Below are 23,165 nucleotides of genomic sequence, written 5' to 3'. Positions count from 1 at the left end.
CCCATAAAACCGATTTTTGGTGGACCCTCGGACTTTTGTCCTTTTCCACCAGGAGCAAGTAGGGATCTTGGGTGCTCCCTCCCCCTTGGGTGTGGGTTGCCACAGGGGACTGGGGCAGTGCCCAGGGTCCTGTGGAGCACCCAGAGCACCCAGAGAGTCCAGTGGAACCCAGAGCAGGGGCCCCCCCGGGCTGCAGGGACCAGTCACAGGGAGGAAAAGCCTTGAGTCCCTCACAACCTCTTTTCCCACACGTAGATGTGATGAACGCCCAGTGTGAGCCTTGAGGAGCCCGTGTTTTCTGCAGCTATTTATTTAGGAAGTATAAGCAATTCTACAAAGCATTACAAGGATTAAAAAGTGGTATTGACCCATGAAAGTGGGCTTCTTACCTGGGGGATGGTGATGGAGTTGTGTTTTGGGATGGGGATAGCAGTTTCCACACACTGTGAGAAAAATACTGTGATGTTTTCTGTGTCCAGTAATGATTTGGTCATTACATCCCCAGGAGTACGACAGCAATTTGTCTACAGACACAGTCCAGTAGCAGGCAGACTCTGGTACGTGGCAGCCACATTCAGAGAATCACAGAATCATTCAGATTGGAAAAGCCCTCCAAGATCATCCTTGTCACCAGCCCAGAGCACTGAGTGCTGTGTCCAGTCATCCCTTGGACACCTCCAGGCGTGGGGAAAGCCCCTTGCAATGTTTAATCACGCTCTCTGTTCAAGAATCCCTGAGCTGCTACATGTGCACTTTTGCACTTGGACCACCCCCATCCTGGGGGAACAGCTCTTTGCACTGAGAGCCCATCAGCATCCCAGTCATGGTGTGGATGGCTCTCCTGGCCCACACCACCTCCTGTTTGAAAGCTCTGCAGTTTATCAAGTGAGCACTTAGCCACTGCTGTGCACCACCAGGAGCATTTGGGGTTTACACAGTTCTTGTACTGTCTAATAATAAATGTCCAAGGCCAGGTTGGACAGGGCTTGGAGGCACCTGGTCTAGTGGAAGGTGTCCCTGCCCACAGCCCAGGGTGGAACAGGATGGGATTTAAGGTCCTTTCCAACCCAAGCCAGTCTGGGATTCTGCAATTCCATGTACAATTTGTAACCTGAGTGGAAGATTTTCTGTAAAAGCAGAAGGAGCAACTTGAGATTCTACACAAACCCAAGCCTGCGCGGAAGGGCTGCCCTAACCCTTCCCCTCAGCAGAACCCACAGGGGCAGGACCCACCCGCCCAGCACCAGCCCCAGCCCCACTGGAGTCCTCTCCTCACCCTCCCTGCCTGGGCTCCAGGCCTGGGCAGCTTCAGATCAGCAAAGACAGCAGAGAGGACACAGAGTGCCTCAGGAAGCTCCTCTGTGCTCCCTTGAGACACAGCCTGGGCAGCTGTGCTAAAACCAATCAATTCCCATCTCAGTTACACAAACTTCCCACGCATGAAGTTGGATTTCCTTCTGCAGAAGTTGGGCTGGTGGGCCCCGTCTTTGCCTCCAGACAAACAGGACTGCCCATTCCCAAACAAGCCGTGCTCTCCCTGGCAGAGCAGACAGAATGGACAGCAAAGGCCACTCCCAACCAGAGGCAAGGGCACAACCACAACAGGCTGGGATTTTTGTAGCAAGACAAGGCCACATTTCAGCCACGGTGCTCAACCCAGACTGGCCCTGCCCTGAGTGGCACAGCCAGGGAGCTCGTGCCACCCCTCTGTGATTGCTGGCCCCAGCGAGGTCTCTGCAAGGGGAGTATTTTATTTTTCTCTCTTGTTCTTCCCAATCCAAAATGCTGCTTTTGCTGCAGGAATAAATACATATTTATGTAAATGTAATTTCTGCAAGACAAGGGTCATCACTCATCTCTGCACTATCTCAGGATTTCGGCTTAGTGGAAAACATAAGAGAGCTGCTGCTGCTGCACCAAAAACAGTGAGGCAGGAGGTCCATATCTCTTCTCCCAGGAAACAAGGGACAGGACAAGAAGCAGCAGCCTCACGTTGCTCCAGGGGAGGTTCAGGGTGGGTATGAGGGGAAAATTTCTTCCCAAAAGGGTGGTCAGGCCCTGGCACAGACTGCCCAGGGCAGTGGTGGAGTCACCATCCCTGGAAGTGTCCAAAATCTGTGTGGATGTGGCACTTGGGGATGTGGTTTCATGGTGAATGTGGCTGTGCTGGGGTTGGATTCAATGGTCTTGGAGGGCTTTTCCAACCCTGTTGAGTCTGTGATTCTCTAACTCCATCACACCAGGCTATCACTGGCTCTCAGTGCCAGCATCAGATCTGAGACACCTCTGCAAGTATCTGTTAGGAAGGGACAAAAATGATCACAATGGCAACTCTTTCCTCTGCATTACAAACACATTGCAAAAAAAGAGGATATGGTTTAGGGAGAGGAGGGGTATCCCAGAGCAATGCCAGTCTAACCCATCCTCCTTTTAGCTGAAGTGATGCACAACCGAATGTGCATAACTGAATGTGCCAACTCATCCTTCTGTATTTGTAGAAACTCCATTTATTTGACTCTTCCAGGCTTTTCCAGGTTTGAATTCCCACCTGTTTGGGCATTGACAAAAGGCTCTTCACAGGTTTCTGCAGGGATCCCTCATTCATAGTCAGCACACAGAGTTTGCTGGTCAAACACTTCTGCCTCTAAGCCCAATCCCTTCTTCTGACCTTCTTTAGGGAGGAGAGTTCTCTCACCACAAAAAGACATTCCTGGTATGCAAAGGTATTTTATGATGAACTCCCCGTTTCTCCCTTTGCTGTTTTAGCTCAAAGCCCAGCTCTGAACTCCCCCCGCAGACCCATGCCAAGGAGGACTCCACAGGAGAGTGGCGTGGGACTACCGGAACCAGCAAAAAACCCCCTAAGAAATATCAGGGCAGCACATGGAGCAGGCAAAGAATCAGCCTGAGTTAGAAGGTGCTAACCCGTTCTGTTCCCTGATAGGTTAAAATTTAACTCCAGATAGTAACAAAAATGTGAAAAGCCAAAATCCCAACAGACACCAAAGCAGCCCAAAGACTTGACCCACACTCTCCAATACTGGTTTTATCTTCAATAATGCCTGGACAGTGGAGAGACTCTTCAAGTGGATTCCATGTGCTTTAGACAGGGGGCTGCTGGTTTAACTTACTCATGTTTAGAAGCCCAGCTCTCACAGATTTCAAGGGACAAGCACACACACATGAATATATATTTATATATATATTTATAGAAAATCTGGCCCAGTATTATGATTAAACAAGCAGCTAAATTCCCTTAAAACACTACTGTAAGCAGTTTCTCAGAACTTGAAAAACTGAGGTGCACAAGGAGCCTTTATGAAGCTGCACCTTTGAATTTAGGGTACATCATTATTTCTTCCCAACCACCTTGCAGCAAGCCTTCCTCTAAGCAAGCAGAATTTTGGACCTGGCAGTTTATCACATGATCACATTGGCTTTTCTTTTTGTCATAAAATATTTGTTCTTTCTACCCAAGGCCTTTTTGCAGGAACTCCCTGATCCCAGTCTTGTCTGTCTCTCAAAGCAGCTGAGTGATGAACCTGCAGTTGCATTCTTCTCCAGTGGCTGCTTTATCTCCTCTTGCAGACAGACTTTTATCTCCACTGATGCTGCTCCCAGTGAGGAGCTGTTCCTTCACACACTGAGGTGTTCACATCCTCAAAGAGAGCTCTCAGTATGAGACTTGTTCCCTCCTGAATGAAGGATAATGCTGTTTGTCAGGGCTGTACTTCAGCCACTTTCTCAGAGCAGCACACTCATTTCTGGATTCACAGAAGAGCCGTCTCAGCTCCTGATGTTGTGTGTGATTCTGGAGACAGGTCCTTCCTGAATCCTGTGTGACATGTGCAGTTGTGTCCTACAGATGTATCTTCTGCAGCCAAAACATTCATCACTCCTGTTTGTTGGTGTTCTGCGTGCCCTGGCAGGGTCCTGGCAGCTGAACCCCTGCTGGAAGCCCCAATTCCCTGAGCTGCACTGACCCTGGAGCAGCCCAAACACGCAGCAAATGCTCTCCAACGTTGGTTTTATCTTCTATAAATTCTGGATGATGGAGAATCTTTGAGTGAATTCCATGTTCTGTATCCAAAGGATAAGCTCACAGAATCACAGAATCCCAGGCTGGCTTGGGTTAGAAGGGGCCTTAAAGCCCATCCAGTTCCACCCTCTGCCATGGTGTCCCTCTGCAGGGACATCTTCCATTGTCTCAGGGTGCTCCAAACCCCAGTGTCCAGCCTGGCCTTGGACACTTCCAGGGATCCAGGGGCAGCCACAGCTGCTCTGGGCACCCTGTGCCAGGGCCCCACCACTCTCACAGCAAAGAATCTCTTCCCAATATCCCATCTAATTCTGCCCTCTGGCAGTAGGAAGCCATTCCCCTCTTGTCCTGTCCCTCCAGGTCCTTGTCCCAAGTCCCTCTCCAGCTCTCCTGGAGCCACTTCAGGCACTTGAGAGGCTCTAAGATCTCCCCAGAGCCTTCTTTTCCCCAGGCTGAACACCCCCAGCCCTCCCAGCCTGGCTCCAGAGCAGAGGGGCTGTGCCCCTGGGAGCCTCTTTGCAGCACCTAAATAGGTGAAATCAAAGCCCTGCCTCTTCCTGGGGTGAGTTATTGGTGCTGTGTGACCACACTGGGCTGTCATGGTGCTCCCAACAACACAGGCTACATCCCATGGACTAAAGGTGGCACAACAGGTACAGTCTCAAGGTCTTGGCACATGGTACAGACAGGCTTTAAACCAGAGTTTTCAGCCTCAAATCCACAGCTAGGGTTACTTAATTTCATTTCTGTCCTGTTTTATGATTAAGCTAATGTAGAGGCCATAAACTATTCTTATTAAAGAAAGAATTAGGATCTGAGCAATCCAGAGAGGGGTTGATGTACTTGGTTGCTACATTATGAAAATAAATAAAATTTTAAAAAGCAGAATGAGGCGAGAGAGACCTTTTTCCCTGTTCTGGCTTAGCCTTTGGAAATGTGGGGTGCACAAAAGGAGGGGTGAAAAGGGCAGCTCATGCACCCAGACTCTGAGCAGGTTCTGCCCTCATCACCCTCCCTGAGGATGAGGAATGTGCAAAGGGCGCTACAGCAGAGCCCGCCCAAAAGTGAGAGAATCTCTCTCTTGTTTTGTTTAACAGAAGTCAAACCCTGATTTCATCAAGTCTGGGCATCCACAGGGGGATGAAACCCAAGGGCAGGGTCTGTGGCATGGCAGGCACTGTCACCTCTTCCAGCCTCCAGCCACTGTCCAGGGCTCACAGCTCCAGCAGGAAACAAGACACCAACCTTCAGCAGTCCTGGGCTGCAGGCACGGCTCACCCCTGGACTGGGGGCTCCATTCCTTGAAAAATTTCAAACAATGTGGTCACTTCCAAAAAGCTGCACTCCAACTCTACTGCAGTCAATAATCCTGCTGTTGTCAAAAATGCTGCTGTTGGGATGCCAGAAGTCTCCTCTGACCCCTTGAGTCCCCAAACTGACAATGGTTGGTCCTGTTTGGAATCACCATGCTGAACTTAAGTGTATCCCATTTCCTCTGGCACTTTTTGATAAACAGCCATTTCTTCAATGGAAAAAAAATAAAGGAGACTCAGAGAAACATCCACAATGATTCAGCTGCATCAGACACTGTGCCAACTCCATTTCCACCTCCAGTTTGTCCATCTGTGCCCTCTGAAAAGAAGTTATTACATGGCAGTGTTTTTCCCCAGCTCAGACTGTTACCTCAGCATTGCCCTGAGATTCTTCCAAGCAAAAAGAGGAAAAAAAATCCAGTTTATCAAAGCATCCTTTTGGTACTTAAATAAAAAGGACCAGTTGTACCATGGAAACATAGGCACAACTCATGGACACAGGCTCAAGGCTCTCCCCCACCCCAGCATTTCCAGATCATTTGGGCCACGCTGAAAATTAACAGTCAAAAATTAAAGTTAAAAAAAAACCCTAACCAAACCCATGTGGGACCAAATTCCTGCACAGTTCTGATCCCACCCACAGACCGTCCATGTCACCATCAGCCACAGATGCTCCAAGGCTCTGCCCTACCCCGGTGACTCTGTGCATTTCTGCCCACAGGAAAAAGGGTGAAACCAGCGGGGAAAAACCTTACCAGCAAATTCTTTCTGGCAATGAGTGAACACCACGCCCACCATGGTTCTGGTGAGGAGGAACTGTCATGGAGAGTGCTCTCCCTGGGACGAAGATCTCCAGCCCTCCCGTCTCCCTGGGCTCCAGCAGTTGCACCTCTGGCAGGCCTTGGAGGCACATCCCTGCCACCCGGCCATTTCCAGCTGTGTTCTGCAGCTGCACAGTGACTGCTCTCCATGGACACTTGGGTGCAGCCCCACGGGAAGTGCCCTGTGGGCCTGAACTCAAGCTGTGCTGCTCAGAGCTCCAGTCTCCTGTGGCAGCTCCATGGTGCCACACCTGCAGTGCCCAGCTACAGGCCCTGAAAAGCCTTTGGGAGAACCAGAAATCTCCTTATTCCTCAGGCTTCTGGGCTAAGTGCAGGAGGAAGCAGTTGAAGGGAGTCCACCCAGAGGCAGAGCAGAGCTTGCTGTGGCCACCAGCCTAGGCTGTGCAGAGCCAGCTCCCTGTGGGCCACACAGAAGGTCCCTGTGGCCACCAGCCCGGGCAGTGAGGGAAGGTCTCTCCTTTGTTGCAGCTGGGCAGGGCTGGCAGGAGAAGCTGCCCCACACCTTTGCCTCCTGTGTGAACCTCCCATTCCTGCCCCCGCCAAATCCCAAACTGTACCTTCAATTCTTCATGCACTTGACCTGCAAAAATTTCACCTTTGGAAAAGCTTTGCAAAAATCTTGGAAGAGCTTTTTTTTTCTTTCTGGTATATCATTTTGACTTCCCTCCTCCTTCCAAACCTGAACAGACAAGAACCACCACATCTTCTGCGTTGTTTCTTTGGAAGGTGATTATTTCTTGACTATGAGAACCCAGTGATGCAGCGTGGATTCAGAGGGAAATAAAACTGCATTTCAAACTCTCTAAAAAACAACAACATTTAATTTTATAACATAACCAGGGGTTTATTCCACAATATAAACTGCAACATTTGATACAAGCTACCCAAAAAAGGAGAAAGCCAAAATACAGCTGTGGCAATTACTTTACAGATTTTTTTTTCCTGTCTTCTACATCACCAGGCCCTCAGTGACACTAGGATCTAACATTTGCTGTCTGTACATCAACCAATGCTAGAAGCAACACGCTGTTCAGCTGTCATTCCAGTCACTGAAACCAGACATAGAAGTTATTGCTCAGATAAATAAACCTAGTCTACGAAAAACAAAGTGGAAAAAAACTAAAGTCTCCAAAGAGTTAACAGAGTAAACAGGGATTTCCTCAAAAGAGGATTATTGGAAAATTCATGGTGCAGGGGTTTTTTTGTTTGTTTTTGCACCCAAACCAAGCTGAATTAAATACGCCGGTAAATCCCAGAGGTAACTGAATGCTGTACAATAAAGGTGCATGTGTCAAATCTCTTCCCAATCGGTGGAAACCCCTGCAAACAGTCAGCATCTCAAACCTCAACAACCACAAACAGATCAAGGGAAAATACAAAAGTGTCAAAAATTGTTTTGAGTTCTGGAAAATGATCCCATAAGGATAGAAGTAGCACCATTTGCAATCTGGTTCTTAAACCAGCCCCTGTGGCTTAACTGGAAAACTGGGAACCTTCTTTACTCGAGTCCTGGAGGGTTTCTGGGGTTTCACTTTCGGTACTGGGCGTCCTTGCCGGCGCAGCTGGCGCAGATGTAATCCTCCTTCTCTGCCATCTCCGGGGAGATGCCCACACACACCTGGTGGAACCACTGGTTGCAGCTGCCGTCACACTGGACCCAGTCGACCTGGTGAGGAGCAGACACAGGGGTCAGAGCAGTGCCCCGCACTTGTGGGTCATCCTGGGGCTCCTGGTCTATTTACATGAGAAATGTCCTGCTCCACAGCTGGCTGCTGCTGGATGTTCACTGTACTCCCTGCTCTCCGGGGCTGTGGGCAGGGCAGACCCTCCCTTAGCTCCCCACTGCTTTCCCACCCATCAGAGACTCAAACTCTCGCTTCTCCATTTCCAGCATGGACGGGCCTGAGCAGAGCCCTGGGCACTGCCCCTACCCACAGAGCCCATCCACACCTGTATCCCAAGAGCAGCCATGGGCACAGTGTCTGCACAGCACCACCTGCCCCTCCCACGGTGTGCAGGTGTTCTGATGCCACACAGCTGCCCCAGGGCAGGTGGGGTCAGTCCTGGGTTAGCCAACCCTGGGTTAGGCAGAGCCTCCCACTCTCCTCATGAACAGCTCTTGTGCAGTCAAACAGTCCCAGGGCAGCTCCCTGAACCAGATCCCAGCCCTCAAACGCCACGGTGGTCTGCCCCTCCTGACCTCATCCCCCTCGGGCTGGAGGCAGTTCACGGCTGGGCAGATGGCATCCTCATCCTCAGAGTCCTCCTGCTCTGAGAACGACGTGTCTGAGGGCAGCAAGTGGCTGTCGCTGGAACGCTGCAGCTCCAGGAGCCGCTCCCGCTCTCTCTCCAGTTTGTTACTGCACAGATCCTTCGAGTGATTCAGTTTCAGTTTCTTCTTTTTGGGTGTTCTCATTTTTTTTACTCTCGCTCTCTTCTCACCACAGAAGTTCTCTCTCTCAAAACGCCGCTTCAGTTTTCTCTCCATGTAACTAATCCCATCCTTTTTCCCTCGGCAACACTCATTCTATGGGAAAGACATTTTGGCAAGGTTGGAAGTATGCAGCTAACACCCATTATCCTGTTATCCATACCATGATTTGAGGAATAGGTTTAAGTACAAGTGCAGTGTTTGACAGTGCTGCATTTTCAGCAGCGTGTGTAAGCGGAACCAAGGGCAGGTTCAGGCCCCAGGGACAGAACTCAGAAAACCATCCTCATTTCCTGCCTCTGAGCCCACAGCAGCTCCCTTGGAAAGCCTTGATATAGGACAAGAATCAAGTGTTCAAGGCCAGGATGGGACTTGGAAACAATCTGGTCTAGGGGAAGGTGTCCCAGCCCATGGCAAGGGGTGGAACAAAATGAGCTTTAAGGTCCCTTCCAACCCAAACCAGTCTGGGATTCTGCAATTCTATGAAATCAGGACAGATGTACTTAAAATACACAGACTGACCATAAACACATATCTAAATTTCAAAAAAGTATTAGGCCACAAATTGTGTTCAATATTTTGTAACTAATTTCTTATCGACTTCTTGACTCCTTTTGCACAAGGAAAATGCATTTTCATGGAAGTGCAGCTGTGACGCCCAAGGGCTGAGGCAGAGCCCCTCCCCAGGGTGCTCCAGGTCAGTGCTGTGTTGGACACTTGCCTTCTCACTTGTGGCTGTGCTGGGTGATCTCTGCTCCGGCTGCAGGGCAGGGCTCTGCTTCGTGAACAGGGCCTGGTACAGCTCCTGGATCTCAGGCAAAGAAACCTGCAGCAGCTGGGCTTCCATCATCAGCTCATCCAGCTCAGTACTAATGACTAGTGTGAAAGACAAGGAGACACAGCAGGAATTCTTCAGTGACAAGAACTGCACAGATAATGAAAAAAACTCTGGTAGCACAACAAAAAATGATGAAAGACTTTAAATCTGCAACTGTATGAGTTAGTTCTTATGTGCTCCCTCTTGACTGCTCATTTCTAACAGCAGGGTTAAAAGGAAAGATAAAGGCTTGCACAGAAGTTCCTGCACTGTGGCTCAGCACCCTGCCACGCTCCCATTCCTTGCTGGTTCAAGGATAAGGCACTGTCATCATTCTTGGCAAATTCTCCTGCTTCGGGAGTTACAGGAGTGTGACAATCCCCTCACTACCTAATGAGTGGGTAAAATGAACAAACTGAGAGAGGGAGCCGTGAGAACAGAGGAAGGCAGGCTGAGAGGATGAGCCTGGTGACAAGGTCCTACTCTACGGTCACTACCCACTGCTGCCACTGGCTCCAAAGCTCCAAAACTCATGCAGGGTTCTGAAACAGTCCTGGCTGGGGAGGCCAAAATCTCTGTATAAATAACAGCTTATTAATACACTGCAACTCAAATATGAAAAATAAACCTGGTGACACAAAGAACTGCTTTGTTTGATGTGAATGGTAACATTCCACAGAAATGGCTTTTCTAACACTGGTATGGACTGAGCTGCACAGACATGAAGGTAAGTCTAGACTCGTGTCCCTGGAGCATTATGCATGTGGAAAGAAAAATGATAAATAACTTCTATCACAGTCATAAAATGATGCAATTCACAGCCCAGCCCACCAAGCCTGAGGTGAGGATGGTCCAGAGCCTGTGCTGAGTGACCCCAGCAGGGCAGCCCCAGTCTCTGCCAGCTGGACAGTTGTGCTGCAGCAAAGCTCACATGGAGCCGTGTCCTGTGCATTTGGTATCCCACAGCTTCCAGCACCACATCCCTGCTGCTCCCATCCACCTCCTACACTTCCAGTGGGCCCTCCCCTTTCCTTCCCCCTTCTGCAGCTTGGCTGGGGCACACCCTGGGGGTGTTGTTCTTGTGGGAGGATGCCAGCTCTCCTGACTCCTTATCCCAATGTGCCACATCTGTTCATTACACATGGGAAATTTCTGTCCTTGAGCAGTGCACCCCTCTGCCAAAGCTGGACACTGAGCTCCAAAATTGGAGATGGAGAAAACAACCACCAGTGCCATGCAGTCACAGGCCTGCTCAGGCAGCTCCTGGTGACCAGGACACCCTCCCTGCCCCATCAAACACGGGAGAAAAAAGGAATGGGCAGGGGGAAACCTCCCAAACCATGTGAAGATTACAAACCATGAAGTGGGATGCAGTGCTGTCCTGTAGAGAATGGAGAATGCAAATACACGGTTCTGTTATCCCAGTCATGAGGCATGGAGAATGACATTGCTCCAATTGTCTGGGACACCTAGAAAACAAAATGCAGATGGTTTCACTAAATGTGGAGTTTGAAATGCAGAATAACTGTGATAGGATCAACACTTGTTTCTCTTACAGCTACTGAAGTCTTGTATCTCGCTGCCCTGGTCCAAAACACTGTAGCCCTGCCCTGCCCAGGCAGGGACATGCTGACAGCAAACCCTGCACACTACCAGGGGCATCTCACAACACCCTCTGCCTCACTAAGCCAAGTGCCTGGGCCCCTTGCAGAAGATGCCTCTCCTCAATTCCCACTGCTGCTCTCAAGGGAATTTTTCAAACTCCCCCACGTTCCTCACTTTGGCCAGTATCAAAGCAGCCCAGCTCCAGGGGTTACTGAAGAGCTTCTTCTGGGGAAGTGAGTGGTGAATTAGTCCAGATGACAGGGAAAACAGAACTAGGACAGGACAGTCTTGGTGAGACACTGGATTCACCAGAAAACCACCTCAAATCCATGGAGACTGAAGTTTGAGTTCACACCTGGGCCCAGGTGTGCTGGGTGCCTGGCCCAGAGGGGTCTCTGGCTCAGTGAGGGCCCCAGGCAGAGTCCCTGGGCAGATGCTCTTCCACTGAGCTTCCCAGGGACCTCTGATTTGGGAAATGTAGTCACAGGGACCCAGACTAGCTCAGCCAGAAACACCCTGATTTGGAAGGTTTACTGACTTAAGGTCCAGACCTTCAAAAATGGTTACACTGCTCTGGGTGGGAGGAACCTCACAGTTCCACACTGAGCTAACACCATCATGCAAATAAAACTAAACTCACTGTTTCAATTCTGGCTGAAACATCAACTTCTGTTTCCAAAATCTTGGCCAGATCTTTTCAGCTACACTAGCTGACCTAGCAAAATGATACTTTCAGACCTAAATGACTAGAAAAATTCTCATAAATACCTAAAGATATTTTAATTTCTATATCTTGACTTGCCTACAAGAAAAATTTGGTCCATGAGCCATTGGCACAGCTGGGTGAATGAGAAGGAGCTGCAACACCCCATCGGGCATGTGTGGCATGGTTTATGTTTTAACATAAGTGAACACAAAAACAGAAACGCAGCCTAACTGGACTAGACTAGCAGAACTAAGGTGTTTAAAAATGTAAAAGCAACAGAGTACATTCCATTTTGGGGTGTTTCATGTTCTTTATACAGCGCAGAGCTTTGATTTCTGATACTTTTCTGCATTTCTTATCTCAGGAAAATTCTTTACCTCTTTTCCTTCTTTACATGTGCTTTTTGCTGAAGGATCTTCACTGAAAAAAGACAAAACTCCCTCACTACCCCACCTGAAACAGCTGCTGTGGCTAAGCCCAGCAATATGAGCAGAATATTCAGTTTGGGAGATCTAGTGGAAGTGAAGAGAGGCAGCAAAGGATGAAGACACTTTGTTGAAAACAACCTGTGCGAGAGCCAAGCTGGTAATGCACAGGACAGTTTGTGCCTCTGTCAGTACTTGTCAACACTTAAAACTCTGTTTGAATACTTGTGGGAGCAGAATATAAAGACCAGCTGAACAGTGAGGACTCCAGAAACAATAACTCAGCAGCTCTGTCATAAATGCTGTCACAGCAGAACACAGGAGCTAGGAGAGGGGAGAACAGGTTCTTTGGGAGGAACTGCTCCTGGACTCCAGCAGAAGGGAACACGAAGCTGCTGCTGGGGCACACACACATCCTGGCAGAGGAGCACAGCAGGACCCAGCTCCTGACAGCTGTAGAGCAGGAACAAACGCTCTGCCTTGTCAGGATTTGTAGGGAGCTACAGCAGACCTAAAGCCAGAGCAGTGTCACCCCTTGTCCTCGCTGACCCCGTGCTCCCAGTGCCAGCAAGCCCAGCCCCAGCCCAGGCTCACCTTGTTTGTCTCTGGCAGCTGGCCCGCCAAGGCTTGCCACCTGCTGTGCAGTAATCCTGAGCCAACTTTGTCGTGGATGCGTTTTAGATTCCCTGAATACAACATTTGTTGTGCTCTGTGCTGCCAGTTCACAGTTCTCTCGATCATGTAGCGCAGGGCGTCCCCCTCGGGCAGCCGGACGCGGATGCGCTGCAGGGACGCCAGCAGCGGCAGGATCTTCTCCAGGGGCGGCTTTTCGGAGCGGCGGCAGTGCGGGCACAGCCACACGCGCGGCCCCGGCGCGGCACCGGGCACCGGCACGCAGCCGGTGTGGAAGAAGCCCCTGCAGAGCTCACACTGGATCATGGGAGCCACCGGCTCCTTCTGGCACACGCACACCTTGAGCTCGGCGTCCTCCTCGCTCGACAGCACCTTCCCCTCGTTGGCCGCTCGCAGCGCGCGCAGCGCCTCCATCTCCCGCAGCCGCGCCTCTCCCAGTGTGGCCATCTGAAAGACAGGCAAAGGTGGCATCTCCCGGGAACACTGCTTGCTACAAACAGGGTGCCCTCTGCTCCGTCACCCTGCAGACACGCCAGTCTCCAGGGCTTCAAATGGAATGAAGCAAGGATGGGGATGTGCAGTGGGGCAGCAAATGGGATGGGAGGGGCAGTAGTGGGCACGTGCAGTGGTGTGACTTCAATTCCCTTCCATTTTCTCATGAGGCTGTGAGAGAAAAAGCTTAATCCTTTGTAAAAAAATAGCTCCTAAGCCCTTGTCTGTTCCAAGCTTTTGTATTTTGTACTACAAACACAAGGTCTGCCTTCAAGCAGCTCAAATCCTGAAGAAGTGCAAGTCTGGATTGCAGACACTGCTCTGGGAACGTGTCTCTCAACGTTCAAGTCTGACTTCAGTCAAGTCTGGCTCTGGATACCCAGAAAAACTTCCTGGGCAGTTTTCACAAATGCAAATGTACCTCTGACCCTCGCTTTGTACATGCTGCCCAGTGCTCAGGGCCATGCCCTGACCTATGAACTTGCTCTGGTGATTGTGAGCAGCAGACGAAGTTCAGGAGTACCCTGGATGTGCTGTTTACCCTCTCTGCAGATGCTCACGATCCTTTTTTCAGGAATCTTTAGCACTAGCTCCTATAAAGACAGCAATGTATTTCAGTTCCATAAAAGCTTCTCAAACCAGCTGCAACTAATTAGTTCTATGCATTTTATAATGTATATAAACATACCAAAGAGGGTTTGTAAAATATATACAATGTGTTTATTTCTCACACCAAGGCTTTCAAGCATAATTCCTGGGCTAAAATCAGCTCTGGAAAAATGAGACAGCTGTGACATGGAACTGGGGCACAGCACATTCTGATGTGCACACACAGGTGCTGAGCTGGGCTGGGAGTGTGGGAAGGTTCTGGTTCCCCTCGTGTGTCAGAAGCAAACCCTGCCACACTGAATGACTTCCCTTTCCTGGGTGCAGCCTCTGGGCGTGCCCTGGCTCTCCTTAGCCAGGAGTGCTGGAGTCACAGAGGGCTCAGCCTGTCCCCACAGTGCCACAACAGGGACACAACAGGGACACCACTCCAGCTCTGGGGTTCAGACAAGAGAGGCCAACACCAAAGCACTGAAACTACAAGTTTCAAGTAGTTGCCATAGATTAAAACTTAAATGTCCTGCATCAAATTACATTCAAGCTCCACCCAAAGAGTCCCTGCTGTATCTCATTAGCCACAGGACATCATTACCCAGCCCAGGCAGAGGCTCTGCACTAGGTCTGCTGGAATGAAGCCCTTCCCCACCAGCAGCTGAGGCTGCTCCACCCAGGGCAGTGTTTCCGTGACTCCACAACGCATGAGGTTTTCTTTAATTATTTAGAGTGTTTAATTATAAATGGTGCTGGATTATTGTGTTCTTTGAAAGGATCAGACTTGGGCAAACCCTATCCCATTTGCAATAAGGGATGGTAGGGAAAAACAGGTCTCCATTTTTTGTTTTCCTGTGTTTTGTTCAGCTACAGGCCTTGCCTAGCAAAGAGTGAGGCTGCTTAATGCACAAAGCAACATGTTGTTTCCACTGAAAGCAATTTTGGGAAGTCTGAAGCAAAGACAGAAAAGTGCAGTCCCAGAAATCCTGCAGAGCAGCACAGCAAGAACAAGGTGGAAGTCACAGTCCTGCACAGGAGGCAAACAGAAACAAGGATTCAAGGAACTCAGAAGAAATTCCAGTTAGGGAAGATCTGATCACATACCGCAGACGCAGTGTCCTTGCTTTCAGACAGTGCCCGCTCCAGGTCGCTCAGTGTCTCCAGCTTACTGCTCTTCTTCTTGCTACTTGGCACTGGCTCCTTCAGCTTCTTCTGCTTCCTCTTCAGACTGAGCATCCCGATGTCACACCAGGGGCACAACACCTGAGGGACAGAACAGCAGTGTTACAACACCTGCAGCAGTGCTACACCTGCACTGTTCCTAACACACCCTCCTGCCTGGGTGCCCACAGGCAAGTGCTGAGAACTAGAGTTCCTGCAGTTATTCCATCAAAGTTCTGAGGGATTAGGATGAGGTTATCTGGAAGGTAGGGAGAGCTGGAAAGCTGGAACTTCAGTTTCGTAAAATGGCCAGACCCAAACAGCCCTTGTGTTTCTCCCAGGGTTGCTGGGGGAGAGAGAGAGAGAAGGACAGCCAATATGCTGAACAGCCTCCAGGGGACTGAAACTTCAAACACTGGGAAAGAGCAGAGATTCCAAGGGCTGCCCTACATTCCTGTCTGTCCCCAACAGGAGGGGGCTCAGAGGGTCTCAGTGCCAGGCAGAGTGTCCATTGCTCAAGGACTGCAGGTGTGACACAGCCACAGCTCTAGAGGGGCAGCAAACACAGTCCCAGCCTTGCTCCAGCACACCTGATCCTGAGGAGGATGGAGCAGGTTGGAACCTGCTCATCTGCAGCTTGGACTGATGCACTGGAGTTAATCCAGTGCCATAGATTTCTAAGTATTCCCATATTCATATAGAAAATGTTAGACACTGGCACTGCGTGCTCTTGTGATGCACTGATTAAGAAGAATACAGAAAACATAGCTAAATCTTAAGCATTTTAAAAGTTTAAAACTACTATTAGAAGTATAGGTCACTAACACAACCAAAGTTGTTACTAAAATAGTTCATGTAATCCTAAAGCAATTCTGCGAACACAGTTAATATTTACTGCTCCTTGCTGGGTGCAGCCTGAGTCCTTGTGCAGGAGAGGCCGGGCTGATCCCCAAGTCACTCCTCACCTCCAGAAGGGAATAGGGAGAGTTCTCGCACAGGAACGTGTTTGCTGCACACTCCTTCCACGCCTGCACTTCGGCCACCAGGGCCTCCAGCCTGGGCAGCTGATCCAGGTGCACCGGCAGGGAGCGGCCTCTGGTGACGAGCTCCGCCAGCGTGTCCAGCACGGGCACACGGCCCCCAGCCTGCCAGGAGGGAAACCAGACATGGGTGCACCCAGGACACAGCACTGCCCCAGTCACAGCACTCACTCAAGAAATTCAGGGCAGAGCCTGTATAAATGAATTTAATGCTCAGATAGCTCAGACCTGCGCTATCAGTCCAACACTTGTGCATTTAGTCACTGACTACCAGACAAAACAACACATTTGGAGGCTGGGAAGCAAGAATATACTTGCCAAATGACCCTTGAAAAAGAAAACAGAACAAAACCAACACTATAAGCAGCATCCCAGTCTCACACTGCAATCACAGCAGAAAATCAAAATAATTCTAAAATCTTAACATCATAGTTATTAACATTGACAAAAGATCTCCAAGATCAATTGCAGCCATTAACCCAGCCACCACTAAACCATGTTCCCAAGTGTCACACATACGTTTTAGATCCCTCCAGGGGTGGTGACTCTACCCTGGGCAGGGTGTGCCAGGACCTGACCAATCCTTGCAGTGAAGAAAATTTCCCCAACATCCAACCTAAACCTCCCCAGGTGCAATTTGAGGCATTTCCTTTCACCCTGTCCCTTGTTCCCTGGGAGGAAACTCTGATCCCCCTGGTTCCAGTCTCCTTTCAGGTACTGTAAGGAGCTAGAGCACCACAAGACAAGTTTAACCCAGGCTGTGCCAGGCCAAGAGTGAGAACCACCTCCAGTATCCCGTGTGCCACCCAGGAGCAAGCTCCAGCTATTCCCCTGGCACCCCACGCCTCAGGCAATGCAGGTGTCCAGAGGTAAAGCAGCACAAGAGGTAATTCCAGAGGTAATTTCTAGAACAGGCAGTTGATGTGGGACTGAAGAACTAGTCACCAAAACAACCCCAACACCTCTAGCAACTCCAAAGTCCTGATGCCAAGAACTTTCTGCAAGTTGCAGTGACCGCAGGCATTTAACAAAACCTTCACAGAACCAAAGTAAAAATTCTTGGCACAGGCAGAACTAGTTTTCCCATATTCAGGAGGAAGAATTTCAGAGTCCAGACCAAGAAATTAGCAAATGCCAAGAAAAAAACCTGCATTCTTTCAAAGTCTTTCAAGACAGCCCTCAAACGAAAGTTAGTATTACACGAATTTTATTCATTCAAAATATTTAAATCCAGGTAAATTAGTTTTTTTAAATAAAAGCTCAAAAGATGTTGTTCTTAACAGCCCAATTTAACCCCAAGGGGCTTGAACATACCCGTAAGTTATATTAGAGCTCACTTTATAGAAAAAAAATGAGGACAAATGAAAATATTTGGCAATTTATACCAAAATGTGAAATCAGGGCTATCACAGTGCCAACCTAGTCTGATCTGGGCAGTGCCAGAGATCCCTGCCTTGAGCACTTGCGAGGAACTACTTCTGTATCACCACCCTGTACCTCAGTGTAGTACACAGAAATGTGATTAATAGGGAATTGTTACTGAGCAACTGCGGAAAAGTGACCTTAAAGTGAAATTCCATAATGCAGTAACCTTTTAACTTTAGATTTTGGTAAAAGCTGTTTTATAGGTTTTACTGCAGGCAGTTAGTTGCAAAGGTGAAGGAATACAGATCAGAAACAGAAGCAAGAGCCAGGGCAGTGAGTGTAGCTGCTCCGTGGCTGAGGTAACCAATGCCCCAGACCAGGTGGTCTGGATCAGAGCCCTGGAGCCCACACGGGGTGTGGGGTGGCTCTGGTGACAAGAGCAGGGTCCCTGTCCCTCCCCAGCAGCCAGGCTCGCGTACCTGCAGCGCCTCCACCTCCTGCAGCCAGTCCTTGGCCTTCTGCACCGCGTCCTTCAGCGCTGCTCCGTTTGGGAGGTAGGCTGGGATCTCCTCCAGCTCCTTCACTGCTGCTGCCAGGCTGCTCAGGGACTGCCGGGGCCTGGGGGAACACGGCAGCCCAGGTGAGAGATGCTGCTCACAGGGGGGCTCTCCCACTCCCCTGGGTGATTAAATCAGAGGGCCTCACCAACTGAGGATGCAGTACTGGCTGCACCCAGCAGAGCTGGGGCCTCAGGAACAGGGGAGGTTTAGAAATGTCTGTTTGCTTACTCTGGACTCCTACTAGAAATATTCTCATGCTTAAGGAAGATTTACCTTTGTTAACTTTTTGATGACAAACCCACACCAAAACCCCAGACCAGCACCAGCTGAGAGAGTCTGCATTAGAAGGTTAAAACCCCGAAATTGGCTTTTCTGTATTTCCCAGTTTGATTCTGAGGTTTTAGAGAGGTACAAACACAACACAGCTCCCTATCAAATGTTAAACCCAAGCTTAGTCAGTAATGTGCTTTATGAAATTATCTTAAAACACTGTGATTAATAGTGGGTAAGAAATATTTTAATACTCCAAATATGACAAAATTTAAAAAAGACAGGAATCTTGAGGGAAGAAATCTGGCACATAAATTTGTGCCATGTTCCTAATTTGTACACTGTGCTCTCCTCTATTTTACTTTATAAATCAGAAGGTAAAAACCGCAAAAAAACTTTTCTTATTGAGGATATACTTGGCTTATTTCCTTCTTCCCTGCACCAATTAATCTGGAAAAATCTTCTCCTCGTTACTTAGAAGTAGTCCAACATGCACCTCTGTAGACTGTGAAGTTTTTACCTGCTGGTGATACCTATCTTAGCTTATCTGAATATGTGTCCTACACCCTGAAACTGGGGATAGAGAAAGGTGGAAAAGAAGGAAGAGGCATCTTAAACCTCTTCCCTGCAGCAAGGAGAATTTCCCTTCTCCAACAAGGAGAATTTACACAAGATGGTTGAGCAACACAAACACTGCAAGGCAACCCCAACACCTGAAACTGCTCCATCCCTCCTCCCCCTCCCTCCTCCAGCCCTGTCCCTTCTGGCTGGCACAAGCTTTGCCCTCATGCTGGGAACTGGATGAACAAAGGGAGCCCCTCCAGGAGTCAGGGCACCTCCATCTGAAACACCCCATGGAACTCCAAAACTCAGCACTGAGATTTAGCTCTACCTGGCCTTTATCAGGTTCCTGGCTTTGTCATCCCAGTGCTCGGACACGGTGAGGAGCTCCTGCAGCTTCGCCATCGCCTTCTCCACGGCGGGGTAGGGCGCGAGCCCCACGCCGGAGTCGATGAGGCGCCTCATGTCATCCAGCGTGAGCGAGCCCTGCTCCGCACACACCAGCTGCACGTCCTCCAGCCAGCGCGCCTGCTCCAGCCGCGTCCGCAGCTCCGGCAGCTGCGGCAGCTCCACGTCAAAGTCAAAGCTGACGTCCAGCAGCTCCTGCAGCTCGGCAGCACTGGGCATCTCTTCAGAAAGCAGCTTTTGACTTTGCTGTTGGAAAGCTTCCACGCGGTCAAGGAGATCCTGAAATACACAAATGCAACAATAATCAGACAGAAGTCCTCCTCCAAGTCTCTGAACCATGGAAGCACAGGGTTAACCATGGGAGCACAGGGTTAACCATGGAAGCACAGGGTTAACAACGGGAGTACAGGGTTAACCATGGGAGCACAGGGTTAACCATGAGAGCACAGGGTTAACAATGGGAGCACAGGGTTAACAACGGGAGTACAGGGTTAACCATGGGAGCACAGGGTTAACAACGGGAGCACAGGGTTAACAATGGGAGCACAGGGTTAACCATGAGAGCACAGGGTTAACAATGGGAGCACAGGGTTAACAATAGGTGCACAGGGTTAACAACGGGAGCACAGGGTTAACAATGGGAGTACAGGGTTAACCATGGGAGCACAGGGTTAACAATGGGAGCACAGGGTTAACAATGGGAGTACAGGGTTAACAATGGGAGTACAGGGTTAACCATGGGAGCACAGGGTTAACCATGGGAGCACAGGGTTAACAATGGGAGTACAGGGTTAACAACGGAAACACAGGCTCCTGCCAAACCCCTGCTGAAATGCACACAGCGCACATGGCAAATCATCCTGAGGGCTGAAACATAACAGTGTCTTCAGCACACAGTGCTGCCAGCACCTCCTCATACGTAACGTGGCCACAAGCTTGGGTATCCCAGAACAAGGCAACCTCAGTCCCAGAGGTGTCAGAAAGAGGGCTGGAAGAACAGAATGGATGTAAAGGGAAATTGGGTGCTCCATGGGTGCTGCTGTCTGGCTTTGGTTTGGAATGGTTCAGGCAGCTGAGGAACAGCAAGGTGAGGATTATGAAGGCTTTGCAAAATACTGGGAAGGGCCCAGAGGTTCTGGGTTCATTTCTGCTGCACTGCTGAGGCTTTTGAGCTGCACCCCATAGTCCCAGTGAGCCACAGGCATTTTACTCTTTCATGCAGGACAACACCTTCTCTCTCTCCATGCACTCAGCTGCTCATTACCCCAAAAGGTATTTCTGGGGCTGTTTGCACTTTCCCCAGGATAAAAGTCATCCAGAGCAATCCCACAGTGAAGGCTGGGATTATTCTCTATGGAGCAACCTGTCCAGTACTTCCAATACTGAAATGCTGTTCCTGCAGGAAGTTCTTCCCTCATAACTGGCACCTTGGCATTTTGCCAGTGAGGCTGCTTCCCAGGGTGGGCAACCTCCCCTAGTATGGAATAAAACATTTTTTAGAGATAGACTGAATTGTGAACCCATCTGTAGTGATGTTGGTCATTTATATTAACAGCATAATTGCACAATGACATATAATTGAGGCTTGTTGAGGCTGATACAAAGGCACACTGACCATATGTGTTTGTTATTTCCCTGTTCAGGAGTGCCAGATGGAGAGGAACTGTTTGCAAAGTCTGGCATTTCCAAAATTCTGCTTCTCAACCAGCAAGAAAACTTCACAGCTTCAGTGCTATAAACAAATAACTGTAAATAGGACTGCATCAAATCTGAACCACACACTGCAGGGCAGATAAAGCTTCCAAACCAGCAGTCATAGCTGAGTTGAACTGGTTTATTCATTTACATGGCACCATTGGTGTCTTGGTGTTGGGTGGATACTTGAGGGACAGTTCAAGAGCTGGACACAGCATCTCTTGGTTTCAAGTGTCATGAGTACGCAAAGCCCTTCTCCTTTAAGACAAGAATTTCAGCTGCAGATTTTTTTTTAAATTGCCCCTCAGTGTGATATGGAACATTTTGGCAATTTCTGAAACAAGATTTTAAATTACTTTCAGTCTGCCTGAGTGCTCATCATCTGGGGAGCACAGAAGCAGCACAGCTGCTGCTTGTGGGAGTCACAGTGATCTGACTCCTGCCAGCAGCAGGTTCTCTGCTAGAGAGAGGACTTGGCCAGCCTGGGCTGGGTTTGGCTGGAGTTATCTGTGGGGTTTCCTGGAATGTGGGTAGAGAGCACAAAACCAGATCTAATTACAAGACTGAGAAAGCTGCCTCTGGATTAACAAAGAAGGAAAGTGGTAAGAATGAGAGAGCTGTCCCTCAGAGCACTCAGGAGTTTGAATGTTCTCAGAGATTCACCTGGCTTTACTCATAAGAGCAGACCAGTTAACTGATCCCAAACTTTTAACCTGTAGTTACCCAGGTCATCCTGCTCCCTCTCCTACAATCCTTCATACAACACCAATGGTTTGATTTGCCTGTGCAGTATAAAACTCTGCTGACCACGAACAGCAGCTGGTCAGAGCTCCTTTCTCCAGCATCCCATGAGCACGAGTCACCCCAGGCTGCCAGTGCCCAGGTATTAATTCCTGGAGCAAACAGTGAGACAGGAGATGAAGGCAGTGCAAACCCATCCCTCTGTCAGTGCTCGTGCTCCCTTCCCAAGGCTCCCCAGGTTACCTTCAGCAGCGGTGTCTGGCTGAGGACACAGGGCAGGGCATAGAGCTGCCTCACGAAGAGCCGCAGCTCGTACACCGTCAGCTGGTTCTGACACTTCCCTCCCCCGGAGCGGTACCTGCAACGACACCATTCAGCTGTCTTGGTTAGCACTGAAAAAATAAACATCAAACACTGAGCTTTGAGGCTGAGTTGGACAGGGTCTAGTGGAAGGTGTCCCTGCAGGGAGTGGAACAAGATGAGCCTTAAGGTCCATTCCCACCCAAACCACTCTGTGATTTTTTGATTCCCTGACCTCTGCTTATGATTTCATGTCAGCCAGGCCTTCTTCAGGAATGGCAGAACATTCACAAGCACGCAAGCAGGGCTGACACACGTGGGAAACCGCAGTCTGCCACTGCAGAACGAGCTATCATTGAAATACTCATAATAAACAGGATTCTGGAACAGCTACTCAGCCTTGGAAGGGCGCTGGTTATTATAGAATAAAATTAAGCTTTCTTTTCCAGAACACAAAGCAACTGTGGATAAACTATTCAGTTATGTTGCAGTAGCTATTGTAGTCAGCTCTGCCCGTGCCAACACCAAAAGAGAACAAATCCCAATTCTGAATGGGTTTTATACTGACAGGTTGTGTAGGCACTTCTGAAAAATCCTCTCTATACTGAAATCAGCGTTTTTATTTTTACCTAAAAGCTTTGTATCAAATCAGTGGCTTATAACTGTTAACAAATTGTCCAAAATTAAAAGCCTCTCTAAACTCAAGCCAGTATTAATGAGGTCTGAGAACCCTGAACAGAAAAGGAAAGAGATCCCTTACAATGCTGGCTCCAATTGAATCCACAGTGTGTTTTTATACAAAAGAGAAGAACAGCCCAGCAGGATATGCCAGCATGACTGGAATGTGAACACTATAAAATAAATTTTAATTTACCATTCTGTGTTAAAAATAGGTATTTTTAACAGATACACAGGATCACATTGGGAGTTCCAAACCCCATAGTCAGCTGAACAATAAAATGAATTCAAAGCCTCAGGTACAACACAGGTGTCTTTATAGGCTGCTTTGTTCTACTGGTTTTTGAGTAAGTTCCACAGTGTGTTCCAAGAACAAGCACAAGTTTTTAAATACATAAATATTGATATACATATACATACACATACACATATCTAAATGGCAAAGCTGTCACAAGATGTTTTTTGAAAACCAGAAATTATACGAGC

General features: G+C 49.0%; 1 protein-coding gene across 2 annotated transcripts in view; it reads right to left on the bottom strand.

Annotated features, from left to right (window-relative positions):
- Positions 1–6,997: 6,997 nt before the first annotated feature.
- Positions 6,998–23,165, bottom strand: part of KDM5B (lysine demethylase 5B) — a 63,232-nt gene continuing 47,064 nt past the window's right edge. For both annotated transcript variants that reach the window (XM_063418713.1, XM_063418714.1), the window contains exons 18-27: positions 21,945–22,059; positions 19,189–19,544; positions 17,946–18,084; positions 16,027–16,206; positions 15,005–15,163; positions 12,773–13,258; positions 10,800–10,911; positions 9,347–9,501; positions 8,395–8,721; positions 6,998–7,860 (exon numbers count right to left, since the gene is read on the bottom strand). In XM_063418713.1, the coding sequence (XP_063274783.1) occupies positions 7,723–7,860; positions 8,395–8,721; positions 9,347–9,501; positions 10,800–10,911; positions 12,773–13,258; positions 15,005–15,163; positions 16,027–16,206; positions 17,946–18,084; positions 19,189–19,544; positions 21,945–22,059 (2,167 nt within the window). In that variant the 3' untranslated portion in view covers positions 6,998–7,722. The remainder of the gene's footprint in view (positions 7,861–8,394; positions 8,722–9,346; positions 9,502–10,799; positions 10,912–12,772; positions 13,259–15,004; positions 15,164–16,026; positions 16,207–17,945; positions 18,085–19,188; positions 19,545–21,944; positions 22,060–23,165) is intronic.

Source organism: Prinia subflava, chromosome 23 (assembly GCF_021018805.1).
Source record: "Prinia subflava isolate CZ2003 ecotype Zambia chromosome 23, Cam_Psub_1.2, whole genome shotgun sequence".
Classification (NCBI taxonomy): domain Eukaryota; kingdom Metazoa; phylum Chordata; class Aves; order Passeriformes; family Cisticolidae; genus Prinia; species Prinia subflava.
Note: the sequence above shows the minus strand (reverse complement) of the source record. Positions and strands in the feature narration are given on the sequence as shown.